The sequence below is a fragment of the Festucalex cinctus genome, chromosome 1 (genome assembly GCF_051991245.1).
Source record: "Festucalex cinctus isolate MCC-2025b chromosome 1, RoL_Fcin_1.0, whole genome shotgun sequence".
In the NCBI taxonomy this organism is placed as follows: domain Eukaryota; kingdom Metazoa; phylum Chordata; class Actinopteri; order Syngnathiformes; family Syngnathidae; genus Festucalex; species Festucalex cinctus.
In genome coordinates, this window is record NC_135411.1 from 22,042,803 (window position 1) to 22,052,485 (window position 9,683).

At 39.7% G+C, this 9,683-nt stretch overlaps 2 protein-coding genes across 5 annotated transcripts in view; one reads left to right on the forward strand and one right to left on the reverse strand.

The window, feature by feature from the left end:
- The window catches only part of LOC144020121 (dynein axonemal heavy chain 8-like), a 60,160-nt gene extending 55,710 nt beyond the window's left edge, over window positions 1-4,450 (reverse strand). The window contains exons 1-7 of one of the 3 annotated variants that reach the window (XM_077523230.1): window positions 4,425-4,450; window positions 3,724-3,809; window positions 3,503-3,634; window positions 2,714-2,798; window positions 2,493-2,635; window positions 706-883; window positions 39-196 (exon numbers count right to left, since the gene is read on the reverse strand). In XM_077523230.1, coding sequence (XP_077379356.1) covers window positions 39-196; window positions 706-883; window positions 2,493-2,635; window positions 2,714-2,798; window positions 3,503-3,634; window positions 3,724-3,756 — 729 coding nt within the window. In that variant the 5' untranslated portion in view covers window positions 3,757-3,809; window positions 4,425-4,450. Of the gene's footprint in view, window positions 1-38; window positions 197-705; window positions 884-2,492; window positions 2,636-2,713; window positions 2,799-3,502; window positions 3,635-3,723; window positions 3,810-4,268; window positions 4,382-4,424 lie in introns of those variants that run through there. The other 2 variants (XM_077523239.1, XM_077523248.1) reach the window with 2 other exon arrangements.
- A 772-nt stretch (window positions 4,451-5,222) lies between these two features.
- LOC144020134 (calreticulin-like) lies at window positions 5,223-9,607 on the forward strand. Of its 2 annotated transcripts, XM_077523274.1 has the most exons (9): window positions 5,227-5,446; window positions 5,707-5,808; window positions 7,319-7,522; window positions 7,609-7,703; window positions 7,784-7,993; window positions 8,165-8,278; window positions 8,507-8,650; window positions 8,723-8,815; window positions 8,882-9,607. In XM_077523274.1, the coding sequence occupies exons 1-9, from the start codon at window positions 5,350-5,352 to the stop codon at window positions 9,065-9,067; spliced, it is 1,245 nt and encodes a 414-aa protein (XP_077379400.1). In that variant the 5' UTR covers window positions 5,227-5,349; the 3' UTR covers window positions 9,068-9,607. The 2 variants fall into 2 exon arrangements, with proteins under 2 accessions (XP_077379389.1, XP_077379400.1); XM_077523263.1 differs by having other exon boundaries at window positions 5,223-5,446; window positions 8,723-9,607.
- The last annotated feature ends 76 nt before the right edge of the window (window positions 9,608-9,683 follow it).

Below are 9,683 nucleotides of genomic sequence, written 5' to 3' on the forward strand. Positions count from 1 at the left end.
CTGAGACCCTGTCGACGCCTGTCTTTTTGCCATCATACCTGGTCAATTTGCTTATACCACTGTATCAGGATATCCTCTAGCTGTTTAACCATGTCATTGTCGGCTGCTGCTAACGTCATCTGAATGGATGCCAGTTTACTGAAATCAACGTTCTTGGCTTCTGCTAATGTAACATTCTGATAGCTCATCTGGATCACTGAGGTGGAAATGACAAAAACAAAAAAAACAGGAAATAAGCCAGTTAGGACTATTTTAACCGTTAGGCATTATTGTGACCCGTTTTGGGCTTTTTGATGGTTCTGACCAAGTCATTTCAAAATAAGATAACGCCCAGGGGTTAATCATACCACTGGACAGGAACCTTATAGGGCTGTTCCGATCAACCGATTGGTCAAGATTGGTATCTGCCCTGATTTCCTTAATTTTTGGAAGATGGTGGTCAAAGGTCTGAAAGTCAGCCACTGTCACGCTGTTGAGATGACTAATAGGATTTTCATTTTTATTGGAAAGAACTGCTTCATGTGCAGTTAAAACAACCTGTTTGTATTGCTTCACAGGTATTGTTCAATGATTTACAATAAAACAAGATAGAAACATTGAAAGTGTAAGCTGTTGGTTATGAAAAAAAATCAAGAATGGCCGGTCAGACTTTAAAGATTGGGGATCGGCAAGAAAATTGTGATTGGTGAACCCTTCGACCCTTACCATCTAAGCCCGTCACACAGTGCTTGAAGATGTGCTCGAAGTTTGGCTTAATCTTGGATCTGTGCGTGGACTTTTCAACTTTCAGCAGCGCTTCAAAACTGGGCAGAAGGATGTTGAAGCTATTCTTGATGGCTTTATAGAAGCCCTCCCTGGCATCAAACATAGAAAAAAAGACCTCCTGGAAAGCGGAAATAAGGTGGAGAAATTATTTGCTTACCAATTGAATGACATCATGTGAAAAGTAGCCAGATCAAGCAGCGACATTGTATGTGACGATGATTATTTATTATTATATTATTTATTTATTATTATTATTATTTATTTATTACTTATTTTCTCCCAAAAATGTATAAATATGTTCTATTTTAAATATTACCAGTGTCCCAAAAAAACGTATTTATGTTTTTATTTATTTTTTATTTTTTATGCTAGAGTGTACAGAAGGCTTTGAATCAGCCTCTGAACTGAATAGAGCGGTTGAAGCAATGGTAGTTATTACAAAAACAGCAAGCAGGTGGCAGCAGAGTGTAAGAGATCAACCAGGTCCATGTTGCAACAAGCTCTTTTCCCCACAGTTTTAAACAGATTTGTGAATAATGATGAAACTTAGCTATATTCTAATGCTAATTGCTGCAAAACGGAAACAGATTGAAATATACTTTTTTTTTAACTGATGAAAGAAGAGACTCTAATCTTTCTTTTGGTGGGTTCCATGTTTTTATAGCAATCAAACACAATATTATGTGGGCCAAAATCAGCCAAAATCCAGTAAAACGGAGCGAAGGGGGTTGCTTCAGTGAAAATGTCTGGAAGTGAATGAGTTAATTGACTTAATTTTGTGTTTCATACAGTGCTGCTGACTATAGTTTAGTATTCTATAGTATACACATGATTTTCTTATATTTACTGTAGTTACCAGTCTATGCTTATAAGCTTACTTTTTTCCACATAAAATGCTACTGACCATTCTTGCTGCTGTTCACATTCACATCTGCTAATATGTACAGTATACTGTAGTGTAGTATTCTGTTTATATACCATTTATTCTTAAAGAGTTGCCAAGCCAACCCTCACATGGACTATTAAAGAGATACTTGACTGTTTAAGTCATTTTCGGCAGTGAAAAGTTAATATTTTGTACAACATTAATTTGATAACTTCATTATTTTTCATGTACAATGAATACCTTTAAAAACACATTTTTCCACTTGCTGTCGACTGTCACCTGTGCTGAGGAAGTAGGTAACGACCAATCATGGTCCATCTGTTTTCTGGGTTTGGCCAGTAAACTGAGCCATGATTGATAGTTACCTACTTCCTCAGCACAGGTGATGTCATCTTCAGTCGACAGTAAGTGGAAAAAATAGTTTTTAATTGTACATGAAAAATAATGAAGTTATCACATTAATCATACACAAAATATTAACTTTTTACTGCTGAAAATGGCTCAATGAGTCAACTTGTATCCCTTTATTGTGTGATGGTTATTTGTAACATAGAATGCTGCTAACTACTCTTGCTACTGGTCGCATCTTGCATATATGGTATGCTATGTGCAACGTTTAGTATTCTGCTTATATGTTATTTATTTTGACAGTCCATGCTTTTCAAATATTAATTGATACTTGCATAGGTGTTTTCTCCATATAATGCTCCTGACTATTTTTTGCTGCCGTTCATATTCACATTCACATGAAATAGTATTCAATATTTATATGCAGTTACCACGTACACTACTGCTTTCACTGTCCTATGTTGTAAGCAGATCGTTTTGGATTCCACCCTACCTGGTGTATGTTGTCCGGAGTCACAGCGACATCCACTCGGATCCGAGTGAAGGCGCAATATATGCCCGTGAGGCGCTTCTGTGATAAATTGGCGTGGACGAGTCGCAGTGCCTTCCGAGGCCCAGGAATTGCGCGGCCACACTCTGAGGTTGAATTGAGAATTTGTGCTAATGAGATGAATGCAAATGAAAGAATGATCATTTTTCAAGTATAACACTTACCTGTCCCAGGATGTTTTGCCTCTTGATACACAAAGGCAAGGGTAGAACGTCCGTTTACCGCGAAAAAATCGTTGAAAGGAGTCAGCTACATAAAAAGACAGCGAAAAGACATCAGTTCATCCGCACCACGATAAAAATTAACTAAACAGTACAACTATTAAAGTACAATTATTAAAGTGATTAGAGACAAATTCTTCTGTTGTGTGGAAAATGTGTTTTCTGTTTTAACAGCCAAAAAACAAAACAATGTCACATTGTTTATGTCACACACTTGCTTTCTTTGGACTTTTTTCTCCACACTATTTTTGTAACTTTTTTCTGCAATTGTAGCATGTTAGATTGTGTCATTTTAAAAGTGGTGGACAAAATCCAATTTTACCGCACGTTATGTTTGGTAAAACTTCCTCAAGTATTTCCTGTTCTTAAGACGAATAATAGAGGGGAGTGATGCCACATAGTTTATTGTGACACCTTTTGATTGGGTAGGATCAATACATTTTACAGCATGAAAAAGACAGCCCTAGAGAAAGTACCAGAATTGTTAGGTAATCCACTTACACACATTGAATTTCATCCTAAAACCCTGTATTTCCTCAAGCTAACGGCTAATGTCCATTGTATTCATATTTAATTCAGTGATTCTTTTCTGCCTGTTCTTGTAATCGATACAAGAAGATAACAATAGTTTGTTGTGATGCAATTTAATTGACGAGATTGTTTTTTGTTTTGTTTTTTTGTCTACTGTACAATGCCAATTTAATGCAATATGTTGAACTTGTATATCCTCACCGGGAAATCCAGAATGAATTGTTCCACCGCTGGTGGTGTCAAGCCCAACCTGAGGGCCAACATATTGATCACATAGCGGTGTGCAGGGCCCAAGCGCTCCTTTCGCTCCTTCCTTGCATGCTTGTGATTTTCCTAAGGATAACAACCAACACGTTAAGTCCATTTAAGTAACAGTGATGTTCTAAATAAAGTGTGGTGGTCATATTTGCACCATTCGGTACCTGAGTGATCCGTTCTTGAGGCTCAGACATCATTTAGACCTCGTTACTACACACATGACCCAAATGGTTCCGACTCAGGGCTGCACCTTTGACACAGCACAGTACTGTACTTACACATGTACTGATAATAGAGCAAGTAGGGCCTACACAACAGACATGAACCAAAATAATCAAACCAATTAAAAGCCAATTACATTCTCAACTCCACTCATCTCACCCTAACTTTATTTATAATGCATTTTAAATAAACAACCGCAGTCCGCAGCTATAACAATATGCTGCTGCATACATATCAAACACAATATGAATATTCTATTCATTCTAATAAAACTACACAAATCAGAGCTCCCACTAACCTGGAGCATGATGCGTTAGCCTTGCGCTAATGTTCGGTATAACTATATTTTCTTTGCCCAAAAAGCGGAAATGTCTTGTTTTCCAATTAGCGAATTCGTGGGAGTAATATCTGCCAGTAGCAATGGAATTAAATAATAATTATTGTTTCTGCATTCGACACTTCGTCATCGTTCTTGCTTGCTACTTACCGTCGTGCTTGTTTTTTTTTGTTTTGTTGTTGTTTTTTGTCTAAGATTGTAATGTGCCAGTTTTGACCTGAACGTTGTACATGCGCGTACTTTTTATTTGTTGTTTCGGAAGGTGTGCGATTGTGTGGCGTGTCTAACAGCATACATCACACTTACGTCATACTTGTGTCGAGCTAAACTCATAACAACGTTTTCACTTTCGGTGATATTACGGTAGAACTGTAATCAATCCCCAGTATCCTCATTACACTTGATGCGTTCAAAGACACCGGGAAGTTGGAAAATATCTTATTCCCAAGATGAAATGTGTCACTGTACTCTTTTGTCGGCACCTGTTAAAGTATATATGCCATTTGAAAAAATCATATGAAAATATTGATCTGTATTTATTGGCCACACTATAATTCAACTTTTATCTAACTATTAACTATTCTACATGTTCTATATGGAAACTGTTCAACTTCACCTGTCATCTCTTTATAAAATTTCGTGTTTTTTTTTTGTAATACAGTACTGGCTTTAATGTACTTTAACGTCTCTTTTTGTTCTCGAGCCAAGTTTTTTTTTATTTTTTATTTTTTCCTTCCTGCCGTGCCTAGTGAACTGCGAGTGGGAGTTTTCCTGCTTCCCAAGTTTTTTGAATGTAGCATTATAACAGCTCGGCAGATGCCCCACTTCTGTTGCCAGACATTTATCTTTGTTATTGTTGTTATTGCACAAGTACGTTAATCTATGCATGTGTGATGTCGTTATACATCATTTTATAATCGTACACACTTGACTTTTGTAACATTGAGATAATCAACCAACATGATTGAACCATGTTGAGGTGGGGTTGCGACCTCTTTCGGTATACTGACATATAGCGTGAGGATATGTCATAAAGAAACGCTGATCCTGGGTCAGTCCTCTAAATCAACCTATCTTTCGTGGTCCACTGTGATTGGTCTAGCCGCGCCTTGTGCTCATCCTATGGCGTGCGGACATCTGTTAGCTTGAGCGGTTCTGGAAAGACACTCCACTTCAGCGCGAAGTCTCTCCGCAAAGACCCCCGAAGGCGAGAAGTCTGTCACGAGAAAAGATGAGCAAAATGCAATTTTTGGCCGCTGTGACGGTGCTTCTAGTGGCATATTGCGTCCAAGCCAAGGTGTACTTTCGGGAAGAGTTCTCGGATGGCGGTAAGGTTGAGGCAAAACCGAAAGTTAATGTCCATTGTCAGGCTAATAATAATAATAATGAGGAGTTAGCTTTCATCTCGTTTTTTGAGACGTATTTGACAGTGTTCTTCAAACCTATAAAAGCTTCTAAAGGTGTTGTCACCTAGTTGGCTAACGAAGCGTCGCCTCTGAAGTGGGCGCAAAGGTTCTGAAGGTGTATTCTCGTGCAAAGAGTTAAGTCATTAATCTGCCCGATTACATTTGTTGTGTTTACTGTTCAGATGAATGGAGAAGTCGCTGGGTGGACTCCAAACATAAATCTGACTACGGCAAATGGAAACTGACGGCTGGGGACTTTTATGGGGACGCCGAGAAAGACAAAGGTGAGGACGATGTCCCTTTGAAGTTTTGATTCGGTTTAAAATGGTGATAGAGATAAAAATGTGCTCTAGTGACTGTTGACTTTGTGCTTATCTATCAGTTGTACAAAGAGAAAGCAAAACTACTTTGTGTTAAGACGATGAGGAAATAAGGTTTCATAATTCTCATTTTTACCAGAAGTTATTATTGGCTTTGAAGAATTTTTTTTTACTAAATTATGTGTGGGCTTTGCCGTTAGGGAAGGGTATTGACCTCATGCACAGTTCAGTGACTTGATGAATGCTGTGACGATCAATGTATCACAAACATTTGTCAATGGTGACAAAGATTAAAGCTGCGAGTAGTGATGAATGGGCAGTGGCGCACCCATTATCATGGCAACATATATGATGATGAAAATATTGACCTTGTGCTCCATCCACAATGGATATCATAGGCCAGAAAGCATGGCAGTTTACCATCTCACCTGTCTAAGCTGCGACGAGGTGCACTTGGTCAACTCCCAGATGAGTTGACCAAGCATGCCTTGGAATTGACAGATTCAAACCAAAAATGAACACACACTAAATTCGAGTGAGTTTAGGGAGTTATGAACACGATCCCCCAAAACTTGTTTAGTTGCATGGCCAAGCCTGCTGGAAAGTTAGAAAAACACGTCCCTGACACCAGTTCCAGCAATTGACACGATTGCGTGCATGGAAAGTCTAAAGAAGGCCTTTGATAAACATCAAGGGCATTTGCTGAAATGAGTCCCCATCAATATCAGATATCCTAGACAGGTGGCTGATGCTAAATTGCAGTCTTTTTTTTTTTCCCATCTCGTGTGTGTGGAACATGGTGTCATCAAGACGTGTGATCATTTTGAGGATTTTCCATGGAAAAGGAGGGTGTGAGGGACTATTCACCCCTGCTTAAAAAGTAAAAAACATGGCGAGTTTCCTAAAGAGGTGCTAGAATAGAATAATGTTAAATAGTTTTGTAATATGGATTTTACAAACTAACTTTTATATATATGGTGATCATAGCTTTCTATGGAAAATATAAAGAATGGTTATGATGAAAGGTGAAATATAGCATTAATAAATGAATACCAAAAAACAAACAAACTGACACTTCACAGTCACAACAGGCAGCATCTTTTTGTAGTGTGGCTTTAATGGTCACTTAGTGAGGATTTCCCCCATGCCCCTTGACAAGTGGTACTCTATACCCCTGTTTCTCAACCCCGGTCCTCGAGTACCCCTATCCAGCATGTTTTCCATGTCTCCCTCAGTCAACACAGCTGAGGATCATTATTAGACTTAATGCAGAGCTTGCTGATGACCTCATCGTTTGAAACACCTGTGTTGAGACATGGAAAACAGGCTGGATAGGGGTACTCAAGGACCCCTGCTCTATGTGTATAACAACTGCAGCCTGCCACTATTTGAGGCAACAGTCATCAAAAACATAGCTAACCTACCTGTGACCCTATTGTATTGCATTTTGTGTTTTATCGTATACGGTTTTTAGGTCTCCAGACAAGCCAGGATGCACGATTCTACGCCTCCTCAGCCCGATTTGAGCCTTTCAGCAATGAAGGCAAGAGTCTGGTCATCCAGTTCACCGTCAAACACGAGCAGAAGATAGACTGTGGCGGTGGCTATGTCAAGGTTTTCCCGGCAGACTTGGATCAGACTGCCATGCACGGAGACTCCTTATACTACATCATGTTTGGTAAGTCACAGTCCTATCAACCCCAGCGCGGAATCTAGGTGAACTAGTTGCAAGCTTTAGTGATTGTGATCATTTGCTTCACACAGGCCCAGACATTTGTGGCTACAGCACCAAAAAGGTCCATGTCATTTTCAGTTACAAGGGCCAGAATCACCTCATCAAGAAGGAAATTCAGTGCAAAGTAATTTATTAACATATTTAGGAGCTGACTTGCGCCAAAGCCCCAACAAACAAGATTTCTCATCAAACTCCCTCTTTTAGGACGACGAACTCAGCCACCTGTACACGCTGATCCTAAATCCCGACCAAACCTACGAGGTGAAGATCGACAACAACAAAGTGGAGTCCGGCAACCTGGAGGAAGACTGGGACTTCCTACCCCCAAAGAAGATCAAGGACCCAGAAGCCAAGAAGCCCGAGGACTGGGATGACCGCGCCAAGATCGACGACCCCGACGACACCAAGCCCGAGGTGAGAAAGAAAACTTAACATTTTAGCATTTCCTGTCATACATGTTAGAATACAACTATAAAACTACAAAGTACTGCTAACTACCTTTTGTATTACAGTAAAACTAATGGCTTAATTTCCAAGAAGTGCAAAAAATTAGCTGTTGATGTTGGCAATGCGTTAACTTTTCAGGACTGGGACAAGCCTGAAAACATCCCTGACCCTGATGCCAAAAAGCCAGACGACTGGGACGAAGACATGGACGGAGAGTGGGAGCCTCCCATGATCCCCAACCCAGAATACAAGGTAGATGATAAAGACTGATTTTTTTTATTTATTTATTTTTATCTTGACTGCTACCTTCATTGAGACTTGTGGGAAACAGGAAGCTCACAAAAATATTGACTTGGTTGTTGAATCAATTCAACATTTCATTGGTGGTCAGACATTCCAGATCCCACCATTGTCAATTTTCCATATGTCCACATTGAGACTTATTGTTTTGCACATAACTGAATACCCTTTACGTTGCAGGGAGACTGGAAACCCAAGCAGATGGACAATCCCAACTACAAAGGAACCTGGGTGCAACCCGAGATTGACAATCCAGAATACAGCCCTGACTCGACCATCTACAAGTTTGACAACATTGGTGTGATTGGTCTCGACCTGTGGCAGGTAGGATAGACCAGCGTGCTTGCATTGCTAACGTCACAATGACTCCAAGCTGAAGCTAAATTTTCCGCTCAGGTGAAATCCGGCACCATCTTCGACAACTTCCTGATCACGGATGATGTGAAGGAAGCGGAGGACATCGGGAATGAGACGTGGGGCGTCACAAAGGTACTGGACGTATTCTCATGGAAATTGAAATTACTCAACATAATTATGTTGTGCATTCATCCACAGGAACCTGAGCGTAAAATGAAACAGGAACAAGACGACCTGAAACGCAAGGAAGAGGAGGAGAAGAACAAAGAGCAGGACGCCCATGCGGAGGAGGAGGAGGAAGATGATGATGAAGAAGAGGATGATAATGAAGATGAGGATGAAGATGAGGATGAGGATGACGCAAAACCCAAAGATGAGCTTTGAGAAGGTCTGCTTTTCAGAGAGAGAGAGAAAAACTGTGTACATTCCAGGGATATCGTGGCTGCTGTGCATCCTCACCCTAAAAGAAAAAAGGCATCAAATGAGGATTAACGTCACTTTGGCCACTGTGTCAACATTGTGTCTCCATACTTCTGGCTAGACACCCAATTGAAATCATATTTGTCTGAAACTCCATCTTGTGCGAGGTATCACCTGTCATTTCTTCATCACATTTGGTTCGGCGTGAATGGTAAACATGCCACATTTGTAGCCAATTATATTTAAGCGCTAACATGTCTTTGCTGTGGAAAATAATTATGTACCATTCAAATCACTGAATTTATTAAGGATACTATATTGCAATGTTTTCAATTACCCACCTTTCAGTGCAAATAGAAATTGCCTGAATGAAATGCCTTCAATGATGTGAAATCACTGTCAAGTTTTAGTTCTAATGTGATCAAAGCTGTCTGGTGAAGCGCCCTTTAATTCCCTTACCTGGTGTGCTGATTTCTTTTGGTCTAAATAAATGATTATACCAAAGTTTTTATTAAACGTTTATTATTTTGTGTTTATTTTCCTCCAAAATTGTTTTTTTTTGCGCTGGTTGTGTCCACTT